Source organism: Sphaerodactylus townsendi, linkage group LG02, assembly GCF_021028975.2.
Source record: "Sphaerodactylus townsendi isolate TG3544 linkage group LG02, MPM_Stown_v2.3, whole genome shotgun sequence".
Classification (NCBI taxonomy): domain Eukaryota; kingdom Metazoa; phylum Chordata; class Lepidosauria; order Squamata; family Sphaerodactylidae; genus Sphaerodactylus; species Sphaerodactylus townsendi.
In genome coordinates, this window is record NC_059426.1 from 69,244,360 (window position 1) to 69,259,600 (window position 15,241).

At 44.5% G+C, this 15,241-nt stretch overlaps 1 protein-coding gene across 7 annotated transcripts in view; it reads left to right on the forward strand.

Annotated features, from left to right (window-relative positions):
• Positions 1-14,994, forward strand: part of TCIRG1 (T cell immune regulator 1, ATPase H+ transporting V0 subunit a3) — a 37,726-nt gene extending 22,732 nt beyond the window's left edge. For all 7 annotated transcript variants that reach the window (XM_048483734.1, XM_048483733.1, XM_048483736.1 and 4 more), the window contains 13 exons: positions 2,552-2,645; positions 4,175-4,387; positions 5,999-6,149; positions 6,674-6,813; positions 6,947-7,104; positions 7,211-7,301; positions 7,781-7,899; positions 8,699-8,912; positions 11,133-11,246; positions 11,569-11,682; positions 12,704-12,821; positions 13,287-13,458; positions 13,819-14,994. In XM_048483734.1, the coding sequence (XP_048339691.1) occupies positions 2,552-2,645; positions 4,175-4,387; positions 5,999-6,149; positions 6,674-6,813; positions 6,947-7,104; positions 7,211-7,301; positions 7,781-7,899; positions 8,699-8,912; positions 11,133-11,246; positions 11,569-11,682; positions 12,704-12,821; positions 13,287-13,458; positions 13,819-13,900 (1,780 nt within the window). In that variant the 3' untranslated portion in view covers positions 13,901-14,994. The remainder of the gene's footprint in view (positions 1-2,551; positions 2,646-4,174; positions 4,388-5,998; positions 6,150-6,673; positions 6,814-6,946; positions 7,105-7,210; positions 7,302-7,780; positions 7,900-8,698; positions 8,913-11,132; positions 11,247-11,568; positions 11,683-12,703; positions 12,822-13,286; positions 13,459-13,818) is intronic.
• Positions 14,995-15,241: the final 247 nt, after the last annotated feature.

A 15,241-nucleotide genomic window follows, 5' to 3' on the forward strand; every position in this document is an offset into this window, starting at 1 on the left:
TGGTTATCATTCTGTGCCAAGTCCTTGTCTGCACAGCTGCTGTCCGTCCCTCAAATGAGAACGTTTTCTTTTCTAAGAGCCACGGGCCTTTGCCATTGATGGTATGTTGGGAGGCAGGGGTGGCAGTGCCCTTAAGCACCTTCCCACTGATTCATGCCCTGAGGAGATTTTTGCCCTGAGGAGATTTTCCCCTCCAAAATCATAGAGGTCAGTTAAGCTCTGACTGAGCAGCCCTTTTGTTTGTCAATATGCAATGCGGTAGCGTAAATGTGGTAATTTAAACTTTGTGTATGCACCTTGCATTTTCCCACTTTTATACATTAAATTAAACAGTAAGAATGGTCTTTAATTGTTCAACAAGGTCATTTCACAAGCACAAAGATTAGCAGGTCTGCTGGGACGCCAAAATAATATTTTCCCTAATGTCAGAAAATAAAATAATAAACTGGCATCTGAGACTTGTAAAGTTTAAACGAAGAATCAAAAGTTTTTATTTACAAGAAATAAATCAGAACGTTCTTTCTGACAAAGGGGGAGGGCGGTATATAAAACTAATAATAAATTAAAATAAATTTAAAAATAATATATTCAAAAAGCTGGTTTCTGAGAAGTTACTATTTTATAAGTTGTTTCAGTATCTTTTCACAGTTGATACAAGGTTCACACAGATCACTTGTCTTTAGTGCCTTCAAGTTGTTACAGTCTCTTAATTTCTCCACAAACTAAGGACCCACTAGATCAGGGGTGGGCAACTATGGCCTTCCAGATGTTCATGGACTACAATTCCCATCAGCCCCTGCCAGCATGGCCAATTGGCTATTCTGGCAGGGGCTGATGGGAATTGTAGTCCATGAACATCTGGAGGGCCATAGTTGCCCACCCCTGCACTAGATATATGTTCAGGTTTCTGTTTGGCTCTCTGGTTAATGGGCTAATAAAACCTTAATTTCTACCTTCAGGTAAGTATAACCTACACAGTTCCTCAAATATTGGCTCTAAGACAATATATCCTCTAGTGTCTACCATACACGGTGATTATTAGAGAAGGGCTTGCAGCTTTCTTCCAGGAAACTGAATCCTTTCTCTATTTACAGGAGAGAAAGAGGGGATATAAATCCAAACTTTTCTTCTATTTACCCACTAAACCACCTTCAAGACCTTCACTGCCCATATCTGGATGGGTTCTCCTTAGAGAAAATCAACCAAGCCACCAGTGTGATTAATCAGCATTACTGTGTTATGGTTAACTCCAGGACCTTGGCACAAATTCCCTAACTTAAATCTTTCCTTCCTGGCACTTAATTAGTGTAGCTCAGCTCGCTTAAAACTGGCCTTCAGCCTCCAGAGAATGGAGCTATCCTGGCGTTCCAATCTGTTCTCCCCTCAAAATTCTCAGTGGCTAAGAATGTGCTGGAGTTCTCTCCAGCCAATCATGTGGATTGCTATGTTAACCATTTGGGATCTCAACATTCTACTGTCTGAAGGTGCCTAAGTATCTGTACACATCACAGATAAACACAGTCTTGATCCTCCTAACACCGTGAAGGAAAGCCTTGGTCTTAGCAGCAGAACAGGTCCAGCAGGGCAAGGTACGGAACAGCTGTCCCAGTCACTTTTTGCCTTCAACCTGGCTCAGAGCACGATGGCTGAGGGTTCAGAGGTCCTGGCCAGCCAAGTAGCTAAGTCTATAGAGCAGTGATGGCGAACCTTTTCAAGATCGAGTGCCCAAATTGCAACCCAAAAGAGAGCTCCACTTTATGCTCTCCCCAAAGTGCCAACCGACGGTGCAATTTAACCTAGGAATAATAACCCCCCCCCTCGAGCAGGGGCCAGCCTGCTGTAGCCTCCAGCAAGTTCCACATGCGCCGCTCTGCGCCTCTCTAGCATCTCTGCCCACCCCCACCCCCCCACAGGCACCAGGCCCACCAGCCGAGTTGTCCCTGCTCACTGAGGTGCATGCACATCAAGTCCAGGGGCCCAGGACAGCCTAGATATGTGTGTGTGTGGGAGGGGTGATTTCCCCCCCACATGATGAACTCTGTGTATGCGTGCCCACAGAGAGGGCTCTGAGTGCCACCTCTGGCACCCGTGCCATGGGTTCGCCACCGCTGCTATAGAGGCAGAACAACAGCTGCTCGAGCAATGTTGGAGCAACAAAGGCCAAGTTGCTACAGAGGTCCTGAAGCTCTGACTCTCCCTATACTTTCGTGGATCTGATACTGGGCTCACTTGAGGGTAGGGTCATTCCTCATGACCAGTTAAAGGATTAGGCAGTAGGCGACGTGAAAGACCTCTGTCTGAGACACAGGGGAGGCGCTGTGAGTCTGAATAGACAACAGTGACCTACATAGACCAGTGTTCTAATTCATTATAAGACAGCTTCATCTGTGTGGTTGGCACAAAATTAGGCAGGAAGTGACACTGTGATTGTCTTTCATGGGTCTCTGAGTAACTTGGCACATCTGCATAAACTGGCCAAGCACATTTCAAGAAAATGTCCTCTCTGCCCCACACTCATGGCGTGTGCTTTCTTTCTCATGTCCCTCTCCAGTTTTCACTGCCACATGTATCCATATCCTGAAGAAGAGGTTGACCGCATAGAGACCTTGTATAGGCTTCGCACCCAGATTGAAGATCTCAACTTGGTAAGATGGTTGGAGCTGTTTGGAGTGGTACATTCTCCTGCAGAGGAAGCTAGTTGAGGACTGTTTGAGGGGATCTACCGGTAGTGTTACAAGCTCAGGGGAAGCAAAACAGATTGGGTGGGTTGCATGGTGAACGTACACCTTGGAAAAATGCTGCTGCTTTGACCAAATCTTTTTATGTTTGTGTACAATGGTTATTTTATCTCCTTTTTCCCTTTTCAAATTAAACTAGAAACTTGAAAATGCATGTAGCATACTTCCCTCCCACTCCAGAGCTATTTTCCCGAAGTGTGGGAGAGAAGGTAATAAGTCTCAAAGGCAGGGGCGTAACGAGGCAAACTGTAGCCCTGGGCAAAACCTGAGTTGGATGCCCCCCCATGGGTGGCCATCCCACCACAACCAAAAAAAAATTTTTTTTGCACCAGGTCATTTCTAAATCATCATCACATTATAGAAAATGCCCCAACTCACAAATCTGAACACAGCAATGGGCCATGCCACACAGCAGAAATTAAAAAATTAGACAGCGTTCTCAAAATGCTTTTAAAATGTTTTTACTGTGAAAAGTGCTTTAGAAAATAACTTTAGAAAAGTGTTTTAGAAAATACAATAGAAAAGTGCTTTAGAAAATACAACAACAATAACTTAGTCTTTGAAAATAACTTAATAACTTAGAAAAAACCTGAGTCATTTGACAAACGTCAGAAACCTGCTACATCAGGGGCACCTTCCTAGCCTTTGCCACTGCAAATGTGTTGATGACAGGGGCGTAACGAGGCAAACTCAGAGCACGTGACTCCATCGCTCACATGCCCCCCACGTGGCTCAAAGTTCTGATGCCCTGGGCAGTAACCCAATCTGCCAAATGGATGTTACGCCACTGCTCAGAGGGGTTCCTATTTGCAGCCCTATCCTCTTGTGCCATACAACTCACTGGAGTTCATTTGTCTACTGAACATATGAAACTTTCTCATCAAGTCAAAACATTGGTCCATCTGGCTCAGTATGGTCTGCTCTGCCATGTTCCAGCTCTCCAGGGGGGTTTTAGGCAAAGAAATCTCTTTTTAAGAATATACTGTCTGCAGTCCTTTAACAGATCATCCCTGTGACTGAGTCAGGGACCTTCTATTCACAAAGAGGGTTCTCTGACTCTCAGCTGTGGATTCATCCCATTGATTTGTAGGGAATGCAATTGAGAAGTTGTGTGGCGGGGTATCCCTTCCCCAGACCTTATGCTTTTGACTTGTTTTGAACAAGAGGAATAACTACAGTGAGAAAAGTCCAGTTGATCAACGGGTTCTGAGTGTGTGGGCCTTTCCTCTAATGGTTTGATTGACACCAGTGTTGCTGAAAATAAATAGAAGCCACAATCATGTTCTGTGGACACATCTGCAGCAATAGATCAGCTTGAAACTCACTGCTATATAAGCAGTTCTTCCCATTTCTGAATTGCTTTGTTAGTGATAAATGCTATAACTCTTTGGGATTTGAGGCCTTACTCAGTTCTACCCCAACTCTTTTGGCTGTAGGTATTAGGCCAGACAGAACAGTTTCTGGGCCAGGTTCTTGAAAAGGTGCTGTTGAACCTGCCTGCTTGGCGTGTGCGAATACAGAAGATGAAGGCCATCTATTTCATCCTGAACCAGTGCAGCATTAACATCACTGACAAGTGCCTCATTGCTGAAGCTTGGTGCCCTGTCCGCGCTCTACCTGCTGTGCAGCAAGCCCTGCGTGAGGGATCGGTAGGTGCTCCCAATTGCCACCCCAATCATCCTCAGTCTCTACAGCCTGCTGTGCAATCAGAGATTTGTTGTTGGAGCATCTAGCCTTCCCAGTTCCTTTTATGAACACTGCGCAATGATCCCTCTAGCCTGTCAACAGCACTTAAAAGATTTTGAATCCAGTTGAGTACCTTTACTTTGACTGCTTTCTTGTAAGCAGGGCCTAATGCAGACCTAAGAACAATGATGTTTTGAGGAGGAATGTAGAGTATGGCTTGAATGCAGTACATGGTAATGTAGTTTTCCCTTGAAGCATGAGAATAGAGAAGTTTTGCATGGGGCTGGTCCAGGAGGCAAAGGGGGGTAAGCCTGTATCTTTTTGGCTGAGATTGTTTGGATCATATCTGTTTTCCTGATGCTTGTTTTTTTCTATTGCTATGTGCTCTGGTATGTTGTGCTGGTTGGAGGGGCTTCTACTGCTTTAGCTGAGTCATCTGTCTTGGTGTACTGTTGCCTGAACCCTGGGGGTGGACAGCCACAGCTAGTGGAGAAGTTTGGGTGGGTGGGGTCGCAAGGAAACTCCAGAGACAGAGCATCTTTAAAAGGTCATAGGAGTCAAGCTTCTGTTTTTCAGGGCACCATTGATTATCTTTCTCAGTACAGGAATCCACATAGTTTCAGATAAGCACCCTATCATTTATGCTTGAGAAAGCCAAACAAGTGGTGTCTTGTAGAGATGGTCAAATATATATGTGATTATCTGCCCACTGGACAAAAATTATAGGTGTGTGCTTAATGCATGAAGCTCTCAGTTCTCAGGAAAAAGGTTAGTTCATTTGAGGCTAGGTTTGCTGACCTGGAAAAGCTGAGAGGGACAGAGAGGCATGTGTACTAAACCCTTAGGGAGGTGTGATTGGACAAGGATTCCAATGTTGTGCATTGCAGAGTTTGTCCTTTGGCCATGACTAAAAGACCCAAACAAATGCTGTATAGTGGCGGAATAAAGCATGCAAACTAAGAGAAATGTGCATATATGTGTTTAATTTGCAAGATTTATATGAGTTGTGACATTCAAATTTTCTTGGTGCAGAATTTGGATTACCTTGGTGATAATTACAATTTTCAGCAAATAGTAGTAATGGAATACTGAGAAAGCTCTGTACAGAGAACGCTGCTTCTGATTCTCAAAAATAGTTTTGTTTTCTAAGTAGACATTTCCCACACAGTTCCCTCTGTTATCATGAAGACCGGAAATATTTAGTTTTTAATAGAAGCACAGCTAGAGGCCCCTGAAAAGCAACAGTTGCATTTATATGCTGCTATGTTAACTTTTCAGGATTGGCCTCGTTGTGTTTCTTTTCTGTATTTCTGGCTTCTAATTTGCTACTCACCTATGTACTTGGGACAAATGGAATGAATACTGGATGAACACCTGACTAGCAAATGACACTGTGCTCTGGACCACATTTATATTATAGCCTGTCATGCGTTGCTTTGAAAGAGGGGGAGACCAAACTGGTCAGTAGCATGTCATGTTGTTTGAATGGCACTACGTCTCCTCCGAAGGATAACTGGACTTTTCTGAAGTGTTCCTTAATTGTCCATTCCTGAACATCTCTCTGCTCATTGTAGAACCAGGCAGGTTCTGGGGTGGAGTGCTTTGTACATCGGGTCCCGTGTTCGGAGAACCCTCCCACTCTCATTCATACCAACAAGTTCACTTCCGGCTTCCAGAACATCGTCAATGCCTATGGGGTGGCCAGCTATCAGGAGGTGAATCCAGGTGAGGAGGTTTACTGTACACATCTTGCCTTGCCCTCAGAGGCACCGGCAGTTAAGAAAAAGTGGAGGGCATTTAGGGAATCACGTGCTGACTTAGTAAGCATTGTTCTTAAGAAGGGAAGATCATGAACTTCCTGGGCTTGATTTGCTTTGGGGTGGTGAGAGAGAGATGAAAGAAGATTAGAATGGATATGAGGAGAACTGTCTTTATTGTAAGTCAGCCCAGATAGAAGGTAAAAGAATAGTAATTGAAATTTGATATACAGAAGCTACATCCAAAAGCCCAGGGCTAATTAGATAATTAAAACGATTACGTTGCACTTTAAGTAATCAGGGCTACTCTTGGATTATCTTTTCCACACAAATTAATTGCTGTAGTACAATAATAAAGTATGCAGTTAAGTGAAGATGCAGCCTTATTAAGTAATTCTCTAAAGAAAGGAATTGTAATAGTCTGAGGGCTAGGGTAAAATAGACATGTTTTATGTTTGCCATGGGTTGTTTCACTGGTTGTCTACTCTGCAGCTCCTTATACCATCATCACTTTCCCCTTCCTGTTTGCTGTCATGTTCGGGGATGTTGGCCATGGGCTGCTGATGTTCCTTTTTGCCCTCTGGATGGTACTTTGTGAAAATCGCCCTGCCATGAAGAAGGTGGAAAATGAGGTAAACATTAGATTGAGGGAGAGGCAACTGGCCATGCATTTTGGGTGGGAAAGTGGGTCCTGTACCTCTATGCTCCACTCGGCGATCTACCCATTCCCCAGACATGGTATTGCTTCTCTTTTCTCCACATCAGATCTGGCAGATGTTTTTTGAAGGCCGCTATCTCATCCTACTGATGGGGGCCTTCTCCATCTATACTGGCTTCATCTACAATGAATTCTTCAGCAAAGCTACCACAATCTTCCCATCTGGTTGGAGCGTCTCTGCCATGGTCAATCACTCAGGATGGAGGTACTGCCTTGCCCGTGCCCCAAACCAGTGCCAGTCTCCTCTTCTCCTTGCCCTTTCCCCCATGACAGCTGACCCACGCACACTGAAGATCTCCTTCTCTTTACAGTCCAGATTATTTAAGTTCGCACCCTGTCCTTACCTTGATCCCCGATGTCACAGGAGTTTTTAAAGGTCCTTATCCTTTTGGTATAGATCCGGTAAGTGTTGAGAAAGCATATCTTGATATTACTGAATTGCGTTTCTATGTGGGAAGGAGGTATTTCGATAAAGATGTATTTTGTTTTTATTTATTTAAAACATTTATTAGCCACTTTTTTGCAAAAATCAAGGCAGCTCACAATATAAATAAAATATTATAAAAAGCATGATAGAAATAACCATTATAAAACTCACAATTTAGGTAACTTTAACCATCCTGAGCAAAGTTACGATTCTTGGAAACTTCAGGGAAACCTTTTATCTGTTTTCCCTAGTTATCTTAGAAATACAAATAGAAAGGTTTTTTTCACTTATTTGACGTACATATATGGCCTAGTACAAGGCTACCAGTCATAACAGTAGTGTTAAAGTAACTGGGTTTTCCCTTGCTCTCTTCCAGTCCCATTGCTAGAAGAGGTCTACTCTCTACATCAGTTGTATTTGCGTGTGTGTAATTATTTTCCTTAACTCTTCTCAGATCTGGAGCTTGGCTGTCAACCGTCTCACCTTCTTGAACTCCTTCAAGATGAAGATGTCTGTGATCCTGGGAATAGTTCACATGAGCTTTGGTGTGTTTCTTGGAATCTTCAACCATATGTAAGTGCCCATCTAGGTGGGGCCCCCACTTACTAGGGATCGCTTTTACTCAACATCAGTCAGTTATGCATTTATGTTTTGCCAAGGGACTGTCAGAGATGGCACCTAGTTGATTGAGATACATTCCTAACTCAATGTAGTTGCTACATAATAAATGGATGGTGATTGGATCTGGATGATTGAGATGCATTCCTGTCAATGTAACTTCTACAAGATATATGTACTCAGCCTGCTATATGTTACCACTGCTGTAATGGGACATTCTTCCCTTGATCTCTCCTTTATGGTTTCGCATACTTTGTAGTCAACTAGGCTTACCCTGACACTTTCTTCTCCCATGGGAAACAGGATGTTTCCATTGTTCTGTGGGAGTAGGAGTCCAGGTGGCTTTATCTCTATCTGTCGCTGACCTTGGGGTGCCTCAGCTCCAAAGTAACTCTTTCTCACGTTCTTTGGGAAAACGGGAAGGGGGAATATTTCTGAATAAAGGGGATAGCAAAAGCCAGGCTCTCCAGAACTTCGTTGCCTTCCAATAAATGCTACTGATCAACAATCCAGAGTCGGTTTATTGATTCGAGACGTAACATTAGGCCAGTTCTGGCGAACCTGGCTTTTGCTATCCCCTTTATTCAGAAATATTTCCCCCTCCCATTTTCCCAATGAATGTGAGGCACCCCAGGGTCAGCGACCTAACAGGAACTCCCATGTTGCTTGAAGTCAGCAGTGAAGACTGTCCTAACAGTGCTACAGAACTCCTCCTATTGATGATGCATATTCCTTTCTGTCTTTCTATTTATAGTCATTTCAGGCACCTATACAAGCTGCTGCTGGTTTTTCTTCCGGAGATTATCTTCCTACTGGTGCTGTTTGGATACCTTGTAGTCTTGATCTTTTATAAATGGCTGATGTTTGATGCCTCTCAGTCCCAGAGTGCACCCAGCATCCTCATCCACTTCATTGACATGTTCCTTTTCACAGAGAACAAAGACAACAAGCCTCTTTTTAATCACCAGGTAACTGCTCTTGGGAACCTATTCAGTCTAGCTGATTCTGCTGGTTGAAAAGGTCTGCCTGCCCCACCTCCCTAGGAATTAGACCTCCCCCCCCCCGCCCCGTTCTATCTGAAAACAATTGTATCCATCAAATTTATATGATGAGGAAAGAGATGGTAATGATATCAAGTTCCCTGAAGGGAGAGGAGAACCGGTATACCTAAATGTCCCTAAAAGGCGCTCATATTTTTAAGATAACACTATGCTCCAAGAGTGTGGCAGGCTGGCTATACATACAGACTATACATACAGATATGTTACTTAATGGCATGCTGCCAAACTGATGCTTTAGTCGAAAAGCATTGTGTTAGAGTGGTTCTGTCTGTGACACTGCATCTCCAATGGCCGTTCCACATGTGTAAGTCATTGCTTGATGCTGTAGCTACTGAATGGGGAATATCTATGTGTGAATCAGTTCTTGGGCTATACAGGAAGGCTTAAATCCAAAAGATTACCAACTGTTTGACTTGGGGGGGATAAAATTCCATTCTAAAATTACAGCCCAATCCAGAAGGCTCCAGCAACTGGGGACAGCAGTGTGGCACCACTTCTGGAGGGTTTCCAGGCAGCATGGGGAGACAGCAAAAGCCAGCAAATCCCTGGCTGCCTGAAAGCCCTCTATAGGGTAAAACAGACGGAAGTCTGAGGCCTGTGCGAGGAGCATTCTTGACTTGAAAGCACAGTGAAAGCCAACTAAAATCAGCTTCACCCTGGAAACACCCCTAGCCTGCTCCCAGCTCCCTGCTGGCATGGGTACCACTTAACCCCCCTGCTCTGGATTGGCTGATAGCGTTCAGTCAACATCCTGGCCACCACAACATAATTGAGCTGTCAATAACCCTCAGAAAATGTTGCTTAGGTCCACCCTGTCAAAATTCCCAAATCCATTTATGTCTGCCACCCCACCATGATTCTCCATGATCATTTTAGCAGTTCCTTCTTATATTCGCTGTTTGTCATCTGCACTTTGAGAACATAGATAATGAAAACTGGGCAGAATAAACAAAATATTACCAATGTGTTTCTGACTGCATTTTGATCACCATATTGGGGGTCTTATCAATGTGGAAGGGGGTGTTTGGATTGTCAAGAAACTGGTCTTTCTTCAGCTGTTTCTAGCCTTTTCAGAACCTTGATTCAGGATTTAGGCCTAGTGAAATTATAGAAGCCTTCTCTCTGAGAATGTGAAGATTTTCAGTTTTAGAATGAGATATAAGAGATGGGAGTTAGATGCAGGTGCAAGTGAGATCATGGGCTGAGCACTTCCAGTCCATGAACTAGGAAGTGCAAGAAATCTTGGGAGGGGGAAGGTGGATTCTTTGATTGTGAGTTCATGCATCTGCAGGGTACGTGGTCACATGTTTATACTCTGTTTCATGTAAAGATGTTAGTAGATTGTATATTCCTCCACCACAGAACAAAGCATGCTGGACATTCTTTGTTGTACAATGCTCTGCTTGGGTCCTCGTACCAACCTAGCTGTGCTCCTCCCCAGCCCCAGCCCCCACAATCCATTTCAAAGTTTGAAAGTGAAAATGCATTTTGGCATAAATGCTCTTGTATCAAAATATCATGATCAATAATGCATAAAATAATGGTTTTGACAAAGACAGTGTGTAAAAATTATCATTCTTGTATTATTTTGGAACCAAAGGCCGTGCAAATATTATAGGTTAGCTATTTAGAGTTTATTATTTTCTCCATGCATTGCACTTGCAGTTATATTTGGGGTGTGATTGCCCTGGGTAGTGTGGATTCACTCCCCAACATTTTTGCGTTTTGCTATGCCTGATTTATCTCCTAAGCCTTGGCAGGGATATTGCCAGATTTATCCATCTTCCCTTTTGTTTCCTGTCGACAATAACCAGTTTATGGTATTTTGGTTGTTCAGTGGTAAGTATTCATAAAAACCTAATCTGAATAGAAGAATGAGCTTTAGCAATGCACACGTGCCCTGAGTAGGAACTGAGGTAGCACACAAAAAGGGGATGAAAGAAGTCAGGGGTTCTGTGCTGCTGTCTTGTGGCCCAATATTATGAGTGGGTCTGCACTCCAATCCAAATGAGATTTGCTTTTCATCTTGTGAGAGCAGTTAACACTCATCCAGTCCAGCTTAATTTCACCTCGACTCTGCTTATTCATAGGTAAAGCGATTGCAATGTCCTCTTTCTTTCTCTGCAGACAACTATACAGAATGTGTTGGTAGTGATGGCCTTGGCCTCTGTACCTGTCATGCTGCTGGGGACACCCTTGTACCTTTGGAGACAGCATCGGCATGGGACCTCTCCTTCCTTGGTGAGGCCATTCCCTGTCTTTATGTCCTGGCCATTTGCCAGGTCAGAGTTAGTCCAGCTGTGTGGATTAGTTTTTCCTGGCATGTGAGAGATCTTTGACCCATTAAGGCAGCAGTCTGAAAGATTTTGGGCATCATCCTTAATGGCTATTTTGGCATCAGCTGCTGGGGTCCAGGTGAAGGGGGGAAGCATTGCAGGACTGTGATTCCTCTCTCTAGCAAGTGATTCTGAGGGGAGAGAAGAGTTTGAGCAGTCTAATGGGGGAGGTGTTCTGTGCATGGTCCCTCCCTTCCTGATGGTAGTGTGCTCTGGCTTTTTTGCAGCATCCATCTAGCTCAGAGGAGTGCCAGCCTCTGTTAAATTCAACAGAGCCAAGCAGCTCTGTGAATGTTGCTGAAAATGACACGAATCACACAAGACTCAAAGGAGAATCAAAGGTAGGCTTCCTAGTAGGGAGGGCAGAATGGCCCTAGAGTTTTAGAATTTAACACTCCACTTCCTTGATGTTACCATTGAAGTAAATTGTGTAAATGTGCCCCTCCTGTGTGTTTCCCAGAAACATGAGAGAAAGTTGGAGTGGGTTAATGGTGAGGAACATATACTTTCCACATGCTCAGTAGTTTATCATGTCACTAGAACTGAGCCAGGGAGCATAAAAGGTCCCTCTGGGGTATGCACTGCCTCAGACGAAGTCCTGCTGTGAGGCCAAGAGATTTTCATAAAGCAGAAGAGTTCAGAACCGTGTCTTCTAGAAAACCCACCTGTCTGATTTCCAGGTTATGTTCCAAACCACAAGAATGAGGACTCAAAATGCTATTAAAGACTGCAATTCCTGTGATTCTGCAGTAGTAACCCTGGTATGCATGAGAGGCCATGCAAGAGGAAATTGTATTGATAGGAAAGACTGAACAATGTTATGGCAAGCCAGTGCGGCTTATTTTGGATGTCTACCAGGTCAGCAGCCATAGACAATAGCTGAGGGGACTCAGGGCAGGAAGTCAAGTTGTATGGATTGGGCTGCAAGTGCTGGTTCTTAAGTTGAAAGACATGAATAGCCTGTGCCTGTCTTTCATGCAGAGCTCCTAAGGGCCAAGACTTTGCATGTGTAGAGGAGGCACAAGAAGGCACAGGTTGTGGTGAAAACAAAAGCCTCAAAGGTTTGGCAGGGGCCGGGCGGAGTGAGGGGGGGTTCCTGCTTTAGTCTTTCTAGTCCCCCCCCCTTTCTTTTCATAGGAATATGTTCAGGATGAAATGAAATGTATTTCTGTTTCTTTATAAGTAGAATCTCCACATCTTCACTGCATCGCCGCTAGATGGTTCACAGTGTGTTCCATAGCTTAGCAGCTTCAGAGGGTGGAAACATTATGTGACTCCCTGTTTCCTTATAGGGAAGCAGTGCAGGGCATTAGAGAAATCCTTGCCAGCATGCTGACTCTGTTGCCTGTCTCTCTCTTTCAGTTTGAGTTTTCTGATGTGTTCATGCATCAGGCAATTCACACCATCGAATATTGCCTGGGCTGCATCTCTAACACTGCTTCCTACCTACGACTCTGGGCCCTCAGCTTGGCCCATGCACGTGAGTACATGGGTCTGGTGAGGGTGCAAGGAGACCTTTGGCACCTCAGGTAGTAGTAGAGGGATGAGCAGATGTGTTGGCTGACGGGGTGTTCCTGAGAGTTTTCGGAAGGGGTAACAGTGAATGTTGGGAGGGAGGGAGACATGGTATAGCCCAGTCTCACCTGACCTCAGCAGTTAAGCAAGATTGGTACCTGGATGGGGTACCACCAAGGAAGGACTGTGTTGCAGGGGAAGGCAATTGCAAACCCCCGCTACTTCTCACTTGCCTTGAAAGCCCTTTGCTGGAGATGCCAAAAATTGGCTGCAACTTTAGGACACTTATAACAGTGAAGGCTAGTGTGTGCCTTTGTGCTAAGCCTCTAACCACCATCCTGTCCTCAGAAGTTTCTACTGTGCTCTAGAGGAGGGGAAGAGCTGCTTGGCAGCTCCAGTGATCCCTGACAAATTCCACCTATACCTGTAGAGCTCTCAGAGGTCCTATGGAACATGGTGATGAGGAATGGCCTCCACAGAACAGGCTACCCAAATGCGGTACTAATTGTACCTGTCTTCGCATTCTTCGCTGTGCTGACTGTGGCAATCCTGCTCGTGATGGAAGGGCTGTCAGCTTTCCTGCATGCCCTGCGTCTACACTGGTAAGACACCTGCCCCCCCCCCCCCTTTGTGAATGCTGCAGATGTCAGAGAAGCATATGTATACCTTGTGTGAGATCTGCTACCTCCCTTAGGTTGGGTTTCCTAGTGCTTTCACAGCATGCTGCATGACATAGGTGGAGTGGGCGCGCTAGAGAGATTCTCCCCACCAGGCCAGGACACAAGTAATACAGACTTTTTGTGAGAGAGTGGGATCTGAAATGGTAAAGAATCCCCTGCCCCCAGACCCGGTTGTGCTAGGACCTGCATATTTCATGAGTTGCCTGATAACTGGGGCTGGGGAAGTTGTAAACAGAAGGTTGGACTTGCAAGATTTGAACTGACGATTCCTGGATTTTTCAGGGTGGAATTCCAGAACAAATTCTATGCAGGTGCAGGCTACCCATTCATCCCGTTTTCCTTCACTGTTGATTCCTGGGAGTGAGAGAGACGACTGCTTCTTCCTGAACCCTGATGATGCCCTGGGCAAATAGACTGACTCATGCACATTTTCCATACCTGAGCAACTGTCTCCTTTATCCCTCTTTCCTCCAGTTGTGTCTCCCAATCAACCAGAAGATGCAACAGTGCTTCTTTACCCCAGCATCTGTTTTGGAGGAGGGACTGCTTATCTATATTTTTTATCTCCATTACTTTTTTAGCAATGTTCTACTCTGCCAGTAAGGGTATGGTGGTATTTAAGATGCTGTTCTGGAATCAGGTTTTCCTAAGACCTAAATCCTACATCAAGTCATATTATTTCCAGTACTTAATCCGTTATGACTTGCAACTGAACCAGTCTGCCTTATAGATGCCACTGAGAAGGAAATGTTACCTGAAGGAGCAACAGAGAATGGAGAGCCATATCAGCACATTTTTTTTGTAATAAGGCTGTCCTGTGACATTGTTTGTCCTTACAGTTGGCTCTACTTGGTCAAGGAGCAGCATTGCTCATTAATAACAGAGGACAAGAGACTCAGCCCAGACACGATGAGCCTTGCCCACATGAGAAGATTTCCATAATGTAGTATTCTGCGCTAAAATTCTATCAGTGTTAATTTCCAGATTGGCATCTCTGTCAGAAAACTGGACAAGAAACTGGGCATGGCCCTTTGGTGGCCAAATGCACAATAAGGGTCTGCAGATAAACCCCATGTCCCTCACGTTAGCCAGCTTTGAAGGATCTGTCTGTCCAGCCAACAACTGACACTTGGTGGTTCATCTAAGGAAAGGGGCTCAGGGGGTGACGTCTGCTATTTTTCAGTGCCCTCTTTGCCAGCTGCTTAACAGAACTCAGCACATCAAGTCAAACCTGAAAACCAGCAGAGGGGCTGCTGCCCTGATTGCAGAACAACCGTCCTTCACATTGAAGGCAAGGTCAGAGCAGCCCCTCTTGTCCCATCTTACTCTGCCCTGCCTCTTGGAGAAGGCAACACTGTAAAGCGAGCTGTCTAGAATTTCATGCTAGATATATCCTGCCAACTCCATAATAAGTCCATTGTGCAATTAAACAAATAAAATTCTCTACCTGCACTTCCATATTTGCCTCCTTTGTTGTTGTTGTTGTTGTTGTAAAGCTGGTTCACAGTCTCCACTGTGTAGCATACTGTATTTGGTTATTTTGCTTGGTTGTGTCCAGTTTTTATTGCAACAGATCTAGGAATAGGAATGAATTTGCTTAAGACTCTGGAGTATTTCACATACGGGTACCTGAGCAGAAATGGAGAAATGTACCAGACACTAGAGACGAAAATGCAAATATGATATAGGCATAAGAAAATTGGCA